The sequence below is a fragment of the Borostomias antarcticus genome (assembly GCF_949987555.1).
Source record: "Borostomias antarcticus genome assembly, chromosome: 1".
Lineage (NCBI taxonomy): Eukaryota > Metazoa > Chordata > Actinopteri > Stomiiformes > Stomiidae > Borostomias > Borostomias antarcticus.
Window position 1 is genome coordinate 43,939,454 of NC_140234.1, and position 15,654 is coordinate 43,955,107.

Genomic DNA, 15,654 nt, shown 5'->3' on the forward strand with positions numbered 1-15,654 from the left:
TTTTACATGCATAGAGACATAAGACAATATTGGGCGTAAACAGCAGAAAAAAAAGTTGATATCAAAAGCTAAACCCGGGAATCAAACCCAGACCAACACATTGCCAGTCTGATACTTTACCACTCGGCCACCAGCGGTATAGGAAAACTTGCAGGAGAAGTAAATATAAAGGGAAGGAGCCAGTCCAAGTATGGCAAATATATATATATTTTTTAATTCTTGTATCCGCCCAGTGATTCTGATCCGCACCAAAATTGTATGTGTTCTAACTTGGCTCATGCTACACCCCTCCACCGAGTTTCATGAAAATAGCGCTGTTAGTTTTTGTATAATTCTGCTATGTGACCGAACGAACAAACGAACGAACGAACGAACGAACGAAATAACACACGCGACCGAAAATATACCCTCCGCCAGCAGTCGCTGGGCGGAGCCAATAACAACGTGAGTGTGTTTGTGTGTGTGTGTAGCAATGTCTGTTATTCAAACAACAGTGTAAAACTATGAGAAACTTATTTTGAGAAAAAAGACTGCTCGTCAGAGCAGAGAGAGAACCCTGTTCCCTCCTCCCCACAAACAATCCATCTCATCTCACCATCCCAAGAACTGATCTCTCTCTTTCTGTCTCCTCTGTGCAGGTTTGCTGATCAGGAATCAGACCCCATTCTTTATTCACATTCTGGTCAGTGTTGCTAGTCACGCAACAGATACAGTCAACGTTGTTTTATACGGTCTTCATTCTTAACTAATTGTAGAAGGTGCCATGAGAGTCGACCGTCGGGCTGAACAAACAAACACATACGCACGCACACACACACACACACGATCTTTCTTATTCACCGTTCCACCATGTCCCCTATTACTGAGAAAGAGAGAACTGGACAACTGCTTCAGAGTAAAAGAACAAAACATCTCCCCTTCAAACTGACACTCGCCCTCCGTTTCCCTCTCTTTCTCTCCCTTTCTCTCCCTCTCCCTGTTTACTTCAGACCAGCTCCAGTGCTCTCTGATGATCTGTCCTCTCATATCTAGTCATGCATACGCACACGCGCGCACACACACACACACACACACTGGTAGACCAACAAAAGTAGTGAAAAGGGCTAATGGACACCTTCAAAGATGTAGACAGGTGCATAGACTCGGTGTGTAAAAACAGAGGTCCCACACTGTCCTCATTGGCAAACTCTACTTTATCATAGAAAGAAGCCAACCTTCGTCAGGTTTTTGTGTGAAAAACCTTGTTTCTTGTTCCTTGTTTGTTTTGAAAAAACGTGTTTCTTTCTATAATAAAGTTGAGTTTGCCAGTGAGGACAGTGTGGGACCTCTCTTTTTACAAGCCAACAAAAGTAAACACCTTTATTTTATAGTACACTCCCCCTTGTTGGTCAGTGAAATGTGTTATGCGAGCTGCCACTCCATGTCCCCTGGTGCTCCGCTCACACTGCAGGGGTCAACAGAGGTCAACTGCTTATTAATCCTTGTTAACAGGCTCAGAGAGAGAGTGAGAAAGAGAGGGAGGGAGAGGGAGGAAAGAGAGAGAGAGAGAGAGAGAGAGAGGGAGGGAGAGAGAGGAAAGAGAGAGAGAGAGAGAGGGAGAGAGAGCGAGAGAGAGAGATAGCACTAAATAAAAGCCACTCTCCTAGTGAGGAACAAGGCCTGACGCTCAGCCAAAGTTACCTGATGACCCCCTAGGAAGCATGGCATAATGCTTCCCACACACACAGACATGCATACACACACACTCACACGTACACACACACACATACACACAACACTTCCCAAACACACACACACACACACACAACACTTCCTAAACACACACACACATGCACACACACACCCACGCACACACACACACACCAGACTGGCGCTATGGGAGCGCACAACAGAGATTTGATCTGTAATTGGATCGGCGTCTATTTGGTGTCAGTGGGAAAAGTAAAAGACCAGAGGCCTTTTCAGGTGGACTGAGGAGGACAGGAGAGGTCTGGCCAAAGCACCCCCGCTGGGAGCACAGGGGAGAGGGAGGGGGAGGAGAGAACCAGGGAGTGAGAGAGTGAGAACTACGAAAGAGAGAGACTGCTGGGGAGATGGAGAGATAAGAAGGAAAGGAGTGAGAAGGCCATAACGAGCCATGGTCTAAAGCTCTCTCTGTGTGTGTGTGTGTGTGTGTGTGTGTGTGTGTGTGTGTGTGTGAGAGAGAGAGAGAGAGAGAGGCAGAAAGAGAGAAATGGAGAGAGAGAGGAGGTGATGATGAAGCAAGGACAGGAACTCTTTCTATCACTCCTTCCCTATATGGTGAGAAGGCCACCCACCCCCAGAGTACCACAGATCAATCAACAGATCAATTCCAGCGCTGAGGTCTGTGTGTGTGTGTGTGTGTGTGCCTGTGTGTTTGCTGACCGCAGATGATAGGGCTGGTCAGGGAGAAAAAGACTGCCAGCAAGATGGAGTAGGAAGTGACTATACAGTAAATGGTGATGTCTATGATTATGGTAACTAACTGTTACGAAGTGATAAGTATGCCGCTCTGGTTGGCGCTGACCAACCCCCCCCCCCCCCACCTCTCCGTTTCTGGTCGCTGCCTCTTTATTAAGTGGTACCGCAGCTTCTATAAGTGGCGTGTGTCCGTCTGTCCGTGTGTCCGGTTAAGATCGGAGGGTGATTAGTCAATCCTAACTTCTCTTCCCTGCGCACGTTTGTGTGTGTGTCCAAAGATGGCGGCCAAAAGTGTGTACTATCCTGTCCCATATGTCCCTCACACCTAACTCTCTTACGGTAGTGTGATAGTGCATGTGAGTGTCTATGAGGCCTGACCAGGTGTATCGGGTTAGATCCACGCGACAGCAAACACATTCAATTCATCTGACGGCGTCAAGTGTCACTCACCTCCTATTAGCATCTCATTACATGAATTGAATGGACCTATTTATCTACATTACAACCTTTACCATCTCAGTGAGTGGGTTGCTTGATTATTCAGCGATCTGTGAACAACTCTGTTTCTGTCTAAACATCCCAGTCTTCACTAGGATGTCCCCACTACACCTGGGTGGAAGTGTGTAGGCTATAGGCTCCTACCCTCTCCCTGGATGAAATGTGTAGGCTATTAGACTACTACCCTCTCCCTGGATGAAATGTGTAGGCTAATAGACTACTACCCTCTCCCTGGATGGAAGTGTGTAGGCTAATAGACTACTACCCTCTCTCTGGATGAAGTGTGTAGGCTAATAGACTACTACCCTCTCTCTGGATGAAGTGTGTAGGCTAATAGACTACTACCCTCTCCCTCGATGGAAGTGTGTAGGCTAATAGACTACTACCCTCTCTCTGGATGAAGTATGTAGGCTAATAGACTACTACCCTCTCTCTGGATGAAGTGTGTAGGCTAATAGACTACTACCCTCTCTCTGGATGATGTGTGTAGGCTAATACCCCCCCCCCCCCATTGCGGCTGCTTTAAAAGGCATTTAATTATTGAAATGCAATTAATGCAGCACTCACTGGGAATCAGAGGACACGCGCGTGCGCACGCCCACACACACGCACACGCACACGTACACACACACACACACACACACACACACACACACACACACACACACACACACACACACACACACACACACAGGAGCCAAACGAGCCAACAGCAGAGCAGGGATTAATGGACGGCAGTGACTCAGATGGGATTGGATTAATACAGCCTACCCATATCCTAGGGTTAGACTGATATTTCCTACTTTCAGAATAGCTGCTGTTGAGCCTGCCTTTTGAAAGAAAAGTGTGTGTTTAGTTGTTCAGATGCACAAGGGAGGAAAGGTAGATTAACCTCTAAAGGTAGAGGTTGATGTTATAGCAATATAACAGTCTAATAGGCCTATCGACTTGCTGATCTCTTAAAACACACTAAGGGAGAATTGATCTATATAGCACATAAATATTGTTCGTTGATTATAATTCTATAATTTTGAGGAAACTGTAGTAGAGATGATTTTCGAGAACGGTGGTCGGTGTGTCAGTGCAGAGCACGCCCCGCACACGCCCGCGTTCATATGGGAATAACAAGCGTGTGTGTGGCTATTCGCGTGAGAGACGACTGGATGCATGCACGTAATTCTATTTCAAGGACATACTGTAAGAGGCTCGCTAGAAGAGACCTGCAACATTGTCTGTTGATCCAGGTTTGTCTCAGGTCTCTCAACAGAGACAGAATAACACGGCATTTTTATAGATCCACTTATTTGGCATCTTTATTGATTGATTATGGACAAAATATTTTCTGCATTCTAACAATCCTCTTATCTAGGGCTAATATAAGAAGCCACGCGTAATATTAAATTTGAAAATAAACCACATCCACGTGAAATTGTGGCAAAATGTAAACATTTAAAAGATAACAACCTAAACCAGTAAGATTTTGACAGGCAGGTGTAACTGCGTGTGTATAGAAATCGAAATGTTAGTTTTTATTTTTATTCTTTTTTATTATATAGTAAAATGTCCTTACCGAAAGAACGGGTATCAGGTCGGTGTGGATGCTGTGCGGTCGCGTGCCTCGCTGCTTCTCTTCACCGCCGCAGCAGGTCGCTCGCGGAGCTCAATATTTTGCCATAGATTCCGCCCTCTCTGCGTTCTGATTGGTCCGTTACACGGAGGCAGCAACAAGGGCTCGCTGACTTAACCGTTCCTTGTTATCCGGTCCGGTCGGTCAATCACGAACAACTTCAGGCAAGAAAGAAAATCGGTATTGCAATTATTTGATACACTATTCCTTTTATTCTTGGCTCGTGTTTAAAGGGTGAAGACTGCCGGCTGACAGCCAGTCAACTATTTTGGGACTTGTAGTTCTAGAGCTACATGACCATGCACTACAGCAGTTATTTGTCACTATCAGAAAAACTACATTAAGCTTCCTGTTTGGTAGCACCTGATTGCTGTTTGATGAAACCCCGCCCCTCTAGTTCTTTCTTTGGCTGACAGTTTGATCATTCAGAAACTTCCGGCTTTGAATGAGAAAAAGAAAACAGAACAGAACTCGATAGATAGATAGCTCACTAACTAATACAATCCACACGTCGAAACCAGTCGTTCTCCGGATGAACCATCTGATTCTAGCACTTGACTCACGGTGAAGCAGGTATGTGACTAGCTTGACTAGCTAGCTTTGCGAGTTTACCTAGCTATTTGGGTTTTTAAGCTGGCTAGGCTAGGTAGCTAGCCGCTAAGCTAATATAGCGAGTGTCTTTACGCACCTTTGAACAGGACAGGCACGCAGGTATAATCGGGTATAATGGTCCGCGCTGCTAGATTGCTAACATGCCTGACTGCTGTTTTGTCGATATTTTCACCAAGTTATTTGTTAGCTAGCCAACTTAACCTGCTAACTAGTTAATTTGATTATATCTGGCTAACGTTACTAGCTAGACTGTCTTATGGTTTTAGAAGCCATATGATTTTTACAGCCTCGTTTTGTTAACTCATCAGCCAGCCAGGACACCAATGCAATGTCAACCTGCCCTGAGATGGTCCAGCTAGACCGAAAAACCACAGCAGCTAGCCTGTTCCTCAGAACCAACACTAGCTAGCTGTCCGGATGTCCGGTTGTAACGCCATGTCTGGAAATGACAAGGAGCTTTCGAAAAAAGAGATTTATCAGCCAGTAATAAACCTTCGTTTAGACTTGATGGCGTAGATCAGTCCCTGAAGCTATGCAAAACTATTATTAGGATGTGAGCCGACGTGTCTGGCCAGATAACGATAGGGCATGGCCATTTATCAAATTATTGCAGGTGGAGTTTGCACCAGTGAAATCTTCCCAGAGATTTGTTACAGATTTGTCATTCGGTTGGTCTAAAAATAAATCACCCCTTTACCAGATAGCCTAGATGACTCGTGGAATCGCAAGGGTTGAAGACATGGCTCACATGTAGTACACACACAAAGGCGCCTACATCTATAGTGCCAAAAGGGGCGCCCGGTCCACCAGATTTAATCCCAGGCCCGAATACCGTAGATCCTGTTTAGAATTGGTTTTAAAACGCGTTTTGGACAATCACATCACAAGTGGACAGCGAGACACTTCATTGTTTACACCTGTGTCTATCATGTCTCCAAATGTGCCCAGCTGACCACTATATATTAACCATAGTAACTCATTCACTCCTGCCTGCGTGCGTGTAGCACAGCTGTTCCATGTAAACAAATCAATAATCAGTCGGTGTGACTTCTAGCAGATAAAAAAAAGTGTGCATGAAAGCAACAGAAGATGTTTTAAGAACGAATGTACATAGTAGGACTATTCTGTTACTGTTTCGACTGATAGGACAAGTAATTTGCGACTTGCAAAAAGGATAAGGCGAAAAAGGATAAAAATGATCCATCATTGATGACGTGTTTTTGTGTTATGTATTTGTCGGGGCGCTTCAGGACACATTAGCGTTTAGACTACTAAAGATATGTGGTCAAATGCGTCCCAGACCACCTAGGCAAGTGGTTTAAGGAAACGTTTCACAAAACATTTTGGTGATCGTCCAAAACGCATTCTAAAACCAAGTCTAAACGGAGTCTTTGACTGACGATGTGAGCTGGTCAGCCGAAGGCCTAGTCAGTGTGGGTGTGTGAATGTCTCCATGCTATGTGTTCACTCGTCTACTTTTGTTTCGTCTCCCCCTTCATTTCTTGGCCTCCCCTCCTCTCTCCTCCCCTCACCCCAGCTCCTCGCACACTCCCTCTCTTTGTCACTGTAGTGCAGTGAGGACTGCCCCTGTAGCAGCCCTCACTACACAAACACACACACACACACACACTCACGTCAGCCGTCCGACAAGGATGACCATGGAAGAGATGAAGAATGAAGCGGAGACGACCTCCATGGTTTCCATGACGCTCTACACCGTCATGTACCCCGTTTTTAACGAGGTAAGTGGGGGGGGTTGGGGGCGTGTGTGAAGTGACGCCACCGATGCTACTTTTGTTTCCCCGCCCGCTGTAGTCACTGCCTGGCTGCGTCGTACGTATGACATTGGAATCACCTCGCACGTGGGATGTGCACGGACTGTCTCCATGCCGTATTGACTGAGGCAGTTTGTTGCTATGGTGATTGCTGCAGGCCCGAGTGAGAGCTGAGTGAGCCTTCGGTCGGGGTGCAGGAGTTCGTGTGTGTGTTCGTGTGTGTGTGTGTGTGTGTGTGTGTGTGTGTGTGTGAGAGAGAGAGTGAGACTTGCCAGGGCGGAGGGAGCACAGGAGCTGTGTGTGTGGAGGGTTACTCCCAGCTACGGAGGACATCACGGCAGGAGAATGACACACGGCTGCGCCGGCGCCGCCCAGGACAGGGAGGGAGGGGGTCATGGAGGACAGGGAGGGGGTCATGGAGGACAGGGAGGGGGTCATGGAGTGTGAACGAGGGCCGAGAAAGACGGAACAGGACGAGTCAGAAAAGAGAGAAAAGAAAAAGGCGACGAAGGGAGAGAGGGAGAGTACAAGAACTCAAGGCCTAAGTGAAGGATGGAGAGAGAGAGATAGAGGTTTGGGAAGGGGTGACAGATGGAGGTAGAGAAAGAGATGGGAAGGAGAGAAAAAGGGGAGTGCGATAATTACTGTCTGTACCGCCACCGGACCCCAGCTGCAAATGAGCTTCTCCGTGGTCACTTTGATGTGGAGACGAGGCTGCCGTTTCCGTGGCGCTGTACCATACCCACCGTGCGCTGGTGTTTCGCACGCATGCTCGCATTTGGCGGTCTAGACAGACAAATTAATTTAGTAGATTGCTGATTAATGAGGAAAGTGTTGACACCAGAGTTCTGATATGTTGTTATTGCACTAAGTAACGATGCGGTTAGCTTGGGTTTTCACATAATATGTGCCTGTAGGATTGGATGTGTGTCAATGCAGCAAATGATATGCACACAGTGCATTGAAGTAAACATTGAGACACCTCCTTTCCCAAGGGTGTTTGTGTTATATACATATAGTGCCAGTGTTTGCATTTTCATATAATTCTAATTGGATTGTTATGCCCTCTCTACATGCACAGTATTTCTACTTTTGCAGTTTGAAAGGAGTCTGTATATAATTATAATTAACATCTGTGTGCATCCTTGTGTGTGTATGTGTGTGTGCGTGTGTGTGTGTGTGTGTGTGCGCACGCGTGTGTGTGCGCGTGTGCGTATTGACAGCTGGAGAGAGTCAACCTTTCAGCAGCGCAGACTTTGAGGGCAGCGTTTATAAAGGTAAAGATGTTATAACTTGAACTGATGGTTCTGGTTCTGATGATCCACTAGCAACAGCTGCTCTGTTTTCCAATTTTCTAGTTGCATTAGCCCGTGTTTGTGTGTGTTTTTGACAGGCAGAGAAGGAGAACCCAGGTTTGACCCAGGACATCATCATGAAGATACTGGAGAAGAAGAATGTGGAGGTCAACTTCACAGAGTCCTTACTACAGATGGCAGCAGAGGACGTAGAAGGTGTGTGTGTGTGTTAAGTTCCACATTAGTCTGTGCATCGGTATCTTTTGGGCGTTGCTGGTCCCGTTCCCTCCTGTCGTGGTGCAGTACCCCTGGCGTACACTGGATGGCGCTGTTTCTCCACCGCTGGGGCTGCCTCTTCCATGATGAGATGTTCCTTCCCACTGTAATTGAATTTTCTCTCCTGCGTACCCTGATTGATGGTAGTAATGAATTAATGTGCACACACACACACGCACACACACACACACAGACGCACAGAGCCCTAACTGTAGCTGCGCGTGCACACACACACACACACACACACACACACAGACACACACAACCAAAGTGCTGTGGTGACACGCACGTGCACGCGCTCTCAAACGGTCCGCTGCCTGAATACCAAATGTACACCGTCCTGCTAGGATTCGTGCCTCAGCTACCGTGACCCAGCTTTCACTCACAGACACCGCAGTCAGTGGGAAGGGAAGGAAGTCCATCTGTGTGTGTGCGCGTGTGTGTGTGCGCGTGCGTGCGTCTGATGAACCATAGAAAGACATTTTATGGGCGTGGCTGGATCTTTCTCTCTGCATTCTTCCGCCTGCCTTTGTTGACCCCCGTCTGTCTCCGTGGTGACCGGGCGTGCTGTTGTCTGTCTGTGTGGGGGCGTGGCCGTGGGCGCTGCAGAGTACATGATTGACAGGCCGGAGGCGGAGTTCCAGGAGCTGAATGAGAAGGCCAGAGCCCTGAAGCACATCCTCAGCAAGATACCAGGAGAGATCAATGACAGGGTCCGCTTCCTGCAGACCATCAAGTGAGAGAGACACACACACACACACTCGAATCGGCATGTTCACCTTGATATGAATATATGACCAAACGCATATTCTCATAGGTTTGATTCTCTGCATACGCACTGTGCACATATGCACACACACAAACACACACTCATACACACACACACACACGCATGCACACACATGCACACACACACTCACTCACAGACACACACACGCACACACAGAAGTAGTTGTTTTCTCTTTCACACTCCTGCAGGTTTTGCAAAGTTACTCTAAATAACTTGGCCATCAGAGGCCTCTGAAATAAAATGAGTTTGGAGAAAAGTTTAGAATGAAACTGCAGTTTTTCTAGCGCTGGGGAGAGAGCGGAGTGTGTCTAGACGAAGGGTTTGCATTGGGGGGAGAGAGAGAGAGAGAGAGAGAGAGAGAGACACACACACACACACACACACACAGGGGGGATGAAGTAGCAGAGTTCTGGGGGACTGACTGTCTGATGGGTTTTGGTCGTCTACAGAGACATCGCCAGCGCCATCAAAGAGCTACTGGATACCGTGAACACCGTCTTCAGGAAATACCAGTATCAGAACAGAAGGGTGAGCGTGCTCGCACACACACACACACACACACTTAAATTGAAATATTGTTTTCCTCCCATAGCTATCTGCAGGGTTTCATATTATCTTTCCCTTTTCAATTATACTGTTATTTGCTCAGAATCCGTCCTCTCTTCCTCCAGCAGTCCCAGCCCCGGCTGACTGCCCCCCCGGCCCCGGCCGCCCTCACAGGGGAGTGGAGAGCCTAAGTGTTTTCTTTCCCTCTTCCCTGCCAGGCACTGGAACACCAAAAGAAAGAGTTTGTGAAATACTCCAAGAGTTTCAGCGACACACTCAAGACGTACTTCAAAGACGGAAAGTAAGGATGATACCTTTTTGTGTTACTCTCATATTTTCAGCGACGGATCAGACCGAGGCACGCAGCCTCGACTTCCCCCCAGAACCATCCGGACTGAGCGCTGTTCTCAGAACCATCCGTACTGAGCGCTGTTCTCAGAACCATCCGTACCGAGCGCTGTTCTCAGAACCATCCGTACTGAGCGCTGTTCTCAGAAGGCCCGCCGTTCTCCATCTCGCTTCATCGAAGCACGGTGGATCATTTTATAAAAATGTTTAGCCTGCTGGACCAGCCAGGGTTTGTGTATGACTGACCCCGTCTTCTCTGTGTGTCTGTGTGTGTGTGTGTGTCTCCCCCCTGTCTCTTGTCACTCTCTTCTCCAGGGCCATTAACGTCTTCGTCAGCGCCAACCGCCTCATCCATCAAACCAACCTCATACTGCAGACCTTCAAGACTGTGGTGTAGGAGGACGGCGCGCACACACACACACACACACACACACACACACACACACACAGCTTTTAACTGAGTTGGAAACCATACATAAGACATTTTTGACTGTATAATTTATACTGTATGTCTTGCTTTATGGAGGGAATCGGGTGGTTTGAGGTTCGAGGCGTTTTAGTTGGATAATAATTGCCAGAGATTTGTCTTGATTTATTTTATTTTTTTTCATATGCACCATCATGCTACCGCCACAAAGAATCCTAGGTTATGTTGTTACCGTACTCTTCTTCTGTTCTTTGTGTCCCTCCCTCTCTTTCTCACACTCTTCACCCTTTCACCCTTGACCCACATCAAACGCCCCCCAGACTTTGACCACTAAGACGTGTTGATCTGAGACGGCTGGATAGATATAAGCAACGTGGTGGAAATGACACCTTTCCTGTCAGGATAAGCTGGATCCACACGAGCGTTACTTGTATCACATTCAAGCCTATCCAAATCTTTTACAGATCTTAGTGTCTTGGTTATAGTGGCTAGAGGTTTGTGAAACATTGGGTCCACTACTCCTTCACTCTCTCCATGCGAAAGCCAAAAGACTGAGCCTTAAACCCCGGAGAGGGTTTCCTTAAACAACCATGTGTAAATATCCTGGGAACCATTGCTTTCTCTTACATACTGAACAAGACTTGGTAATGATGAGTTGTGTATTTAAAACGGATATTTTTCGGTTGCAAAATGTTCAAATAAATAGTTTCAACATTTTGGAAAGATTTTAAATGGTCTTTTGCATTTGTGATTCGGTACATGAACTGAAGCAGCACCTCTCCTGTAAAAACTGTTTCATATTTCACTGTATTCTTGTCCATGTAGTGAATTCTCCATGGTGGATTTCAGAGCTGTTCTGAATATGTACCTGCTTCCACCAGCTCCTGTAATCCAATTCTGAAAGCGTTAATTCTTAAACCTTTATTATTGAAATGGCTAAGGCTAATTTCAGGTCCTGTCGTCGCTGACGACCGCTGTAATCAGCTAATTCAAATTATTCCAGGCCATTAAGTGATATGGAGGAATCTGTTGCGGTCAGTCAAGTGTGAGTGTGTGAGATCATTACAGCTTATTTCATTAGAGCAAGTTTTTTTTTTAGTGTAAGTGTGTGTGTGCGTGCGTGTGTGTGTGTGTAATAAACGTAATCATATGAGACGTTTTTTCCCCAATTAGTTTTATGATTGGGGGTGCAACGTGAAAATGTGTGTGTGAGAGGGAGGAGTGTGTTTAGAGGCTTGTCTTGAAACCGTAATAAAACGTCCCTCCGCCCCCCCTTTGCGCGTGTCCTTGCGTGCGTGCGCGTCTGGATGAACAAGTATTCCTCTTATAACTGACAGGGACATGTTAGTGTCTAGTGTGTGTGTGTGTGTGTGTGTGTGTGTGTGTGTGTGTAGGGCGTAATTGTACCCCGTTCCAAGATAAGCTCTTCTCCAGTGTCCGGTCTGAGAATCGAGTTCAGGCCCAGTCTTCTCTCTCCCACTGCTCGGTTGCCAGGAGACAAAGCCAGAGGCTTTGAGAGTGAGGCCTAATAAAAGAAAAGAATTGTGTGTGTGTGTGTGTGTGTGTGTGTGTGTGGGCAGTCTTTAGTGCTTGAGGTGGAGGAGTATGTGCTATGGGAGGAGTACTAGTGTTAGCTGGCGTTCAGCTTCACCCCATCGTCACGGCTAAACGACGCTCCAGCCAGGTTGGTTCAGCTGTGGGACCCCCCTGACTCACGGCGCTCTGGAGAGGACCTGAGGGAGACCAGGACACAGGGATGGGAGGCGGAGGGGACTCCTGAGGATAGCAGGACGGACAGGTCTGTGTGGCTGGGCTGCTGGAGGCTCCAGGTCTGCTACTGGCTCTCTCCTCTTATACTGTAGTCTAGTGTCTGCGTGTGACTGTTTAATATCTCCTGTCTTGTGTAGTCTAGTGTCCCGAGTGCTTTAATGTCTTGAGCCATCATCTGGCTTCCATAGAACCAGAATCAGAATTTGTTTGTTGCCATGCAGTTTTTCAATGTACTGGGAATTTGCTTTCGGTCATGGTGCATAACATGTAGACAACGTTGGACGGTGCCTGGACGAGACGGGACAGTGCAAAGAGCGAGTACAAAATGCCAGTTCCCAGAAGAGAAACATGCATAGAAAGAGGTTGTTTTTTGTTTTCACTCCTCTAATTCCAACACAGTGGCTGTGGTGGTTTTGTGCGTTGCTATGCATGCCCGTGGGCCCGTGGCTGTCCTGTGTGTTCTGGTACCCGTACAGCTCATTACAAATTCCTTATCAAGGCTATTGCTAAACATTATTACATTCTTCTTAAATGCACTAAATAAAACTGATACAATAAGTTACTTGAAACGACTCCCCTTCTCAATAGTTACACTAATAAGCTAACCCTTAGCAATGGGGTGAGGTGCAAGTTAACAAGCGCACATTTGCAATAGCTGTGACCACATATGAGCTCCAAACCGGGGGGGCCGTTGGGGGAAAGGCCGTGTGCTCTGGATAATCCAACACGCACAGCTTTTGGCTGCGAGGTGCAAATGAAAGGCAGGGAGGTAAAGTGCTTAAAAAGATGCCAAATGTGGGGGGGGAAAATAAAAAAGCGTGTCACTAGAGGGAAAAAAACAACAAACCAAAGAAAGCTAGTTGTTGCTAGAGGGGAGAAACGTAAAGCAAGGAATAGAAAGACAAAAAGAAAAAAAAGGGCCGCTAATCCAAACGAAGCCCTTTTCCGTGCCTGCTCCATTTTCCCGCCCTTTTTGGGGAAAAACAACAAATACCAGATTGTGTAAAACAGTTTCCCTAGACTATTTAGGCCCTCCTCATCTTACATTTACCTGAGCTGAGAGAGAGAGAATAATATCAGGCCATCAAGTTGAGTTGTCAAATTACAGAGTCAAGAATCAAGACTTATACTACTATAAGTAGCCTGACAACCTCCTCGGTACTTGCTTAAGGCCATAGGCCATAATACTAAGCTAAGAACGGTTGGGCCTAGTTAGTAGACCACCTGGGAATACCAGGTGCAGTAATCATTTTGCACAACTTTTGCACAAATGTAAGAAATATATAAACTTTTTATTTATGTGAAACACTAAATATTATTGAGTAGACCCTATGATGGGAGTTTAGTCTGAGATGGGTGTGTGTGTGCGTGCGTTACGTAGCTTGTGGAGTTTCAGCGGGCTTGTTGTCCTTCTCTTTCCCTGTCTTTGGCTTTACGATCCTGCTGCCATGACAACACACTGAGAGGCAGGTAAGGTATGGGCTGCTATAAAGAGGTTATGATTAGCTTACAGCCCACTGTTTGCTTTGCCTAAGCAGTAGCTCAACTACAGTAACTACATATCTGAATGCAAAGGCATACTCCCTTGGATTCAAGCACACACACACACATTTTTATTACAGGATCAAGTGCACACACACGCTGACTACACACACGGCCATATTCCTACCCTCAGTGGCAAGTCTCAATCCTTGTCTGAAACTTCTGGCTGATTGACAGCTGGCTGTAACCCTGTCTGAGCGGTAACCATAGAGACGAAAATGGAGGAGGAACAGCTGGAGGGCAGACTGACCGTGGAAGACTATGAGAAACTACAGAGGCTTTTCCTGGTGAGGCGTGTGTGTGTGTGTGTGTGTGTGTGTGTGTGTGTGTGAGTGTGAGAGAGAGAATCCTCTCATCCTCTTGACCTGTCCTACTGCAGGGTGACAGCGGGACAGTGGTGTCCCTCTCCAGGGCCGAGTTTGTCGACCACGCCTCCTCCCTCATAGGGCGTGGCTCCAAGGAAGAGTTCAGCCTCCTATTTGACGGCGTGGCCGTCACTCAGGGGCACCGCAGCCTCCTATTGGACAGCGCAGACCGGATGGAGGAGAGTCGGATAGGGTGGGAGGGGCTGAGTTCCTACCTGCTGCTGGAGCTGTCGGAGAAGGAGGAGCACGCCAGGGCCAATAGCGTCCCACACTGGAGACCCCCCCGAACTCTGTCCTCTCCGCATCGCGACCCAGTCCAACAGGTTACCGGCCAATCAAAACCCCTCCGTTTCTATGGTTAAAAGTTAACAATAATAAAAAAACAAAAAAACAATACTTCAGCTGTTACTGACCGTGTCCTCCAGGTGGCGTACCTGCGTGCCTCGGGCCGCTACCTGTCTGTGAGTAAGGGGGGCGTGCTGGGAGTGTGGGCGGGGGAGGACTTTGCCCCCCTCCAAACACACCGCCTACACAACAACTCAGTCAAGCCCAAGTGCCTCTGGGTAACTTCCATGGTGGTGCTACAAAACGTAAACAAGGTACAGAAACCACGGCAACCCATCGATCGTCATCCAACGCCTTGATGCAGTCGGTCATGATACAGTAACTTTAATTAGTTAGTTCCATTGTTCAATCATTAAATCAATTAATTTGTTGATTATCTGCATTTGTCATGCTCTCCCCTCCCTCCCTCCCCTCCCTTCCCCTCTCTCCCTCCCTCTCTCCCTCCCTCCCTCTTTCTCCCCTCCCTCTCTCCCCTCTCTCTCTCTCTCCCTCTCTCTCCCTCTCTCTCTCCCTCCCTCCCTCCCTCTCTCTCTCTCTCCCCTCCCTCCCTCTCTCCCTCCCTCCCTCCCTCTCTCTCTCTCCCCTCCCTCCCTCTCTCCCCTCCCTCCCTCTCTCCCTCCCTCTCTCTCTCCCTCTCTCTCCCTCCCTCCCTCCCTCCCTCCCTCCCTCTCTCTCTCTCCCCTCCCTCCCTCCCTCCCTCCCTCCCTCTCTCTCTCTCTCTCTCCCTCTCTCTCTCTCTCCCCTCCCTCCCTCTCTCCCTCCCTCTCTCCCTCTCTCCCTCCCTCCCTCCCTCCCTCACTCCCTCTCTCTCTCTCTCTCTCCCTCCCTCTCCCTCTCCCTCTCCCTCTCCCTCTCCCTCTCCCTCTCCCTCTCCCTCTCCCTCCCTCCCTCTCTCTCTCTCTCTCCCTCTCTCTCTCCAGATAGCGGTGTCTTTCACCAGTAAGGAGGTGTGTTTTTACGACCTGCTGTCTAAACAGGAGTTCAGCCTCCAGTACA

At 47.7% G+C, this 15,654-nt stretch overlaps 2 protein-coding genes across 2 annotated transcripts in view; both read left to right on the top strand.

Moving 5' to 3' along the window:
- The first annotated feature begins 5,006 nt into the window (after positions 1-5,006).
- pdcd10a (programmed cell death 10a) lies at positions 5,007-11,311 on the top strand. The gene is made up of 8 exons (XM_084447024.1): positions 5,007-5,140; positions 6,717-6,921; positions 8,178-8,231; positions 8,348-8,465; positions 9,135-9,261; positions 9,765-9,843; positions 10,080-10,162; positions 10,525-11,311. Exons 2-8 carry the CDS (start codon positions 6,832-6,834, stop codon positions 10,604-10,606), a joined length of 633 nt encoding a protein of 210 aa, XP_084303150.1. The 5' UTR covers positions 5,007-5,140; positions 6,717-6,831; the 3' UTR covers positions 10,607-11,311.
- Positions 11,312-14,166: 2,855 nt separating this feature from the next.
- The window catches only part of LOC311307054 (cilia- and flagella-associated protein 337-like), a gene marked incomplete at both ends in the record, with an annotated part of 76,475 nt that continues 74,987 nt past the window's right edge, over positions 14,167-15,654 (top strand). The window contains 4 exons of the mRNA XM_084435800.1: positions 14,167-14,235; positions 14,328-14,636; positions 14,739-14,912; positions 15,579-15,654. The exon at positions 15,579-15,654 is cut by the window's right edge and continues 8 nt beyond it. Coding sequence (XP_084291926.1) covers positions 14,167-14,235; positions 14,328-14,636; positions 14,739-14,912; positions 15,579-15,654 — 628 coding nt within the window. The remainder of the gene's footprint in view (positions 14,236-14,327; positions 14,637-14,738; positions 14,913-15,578) is intronic.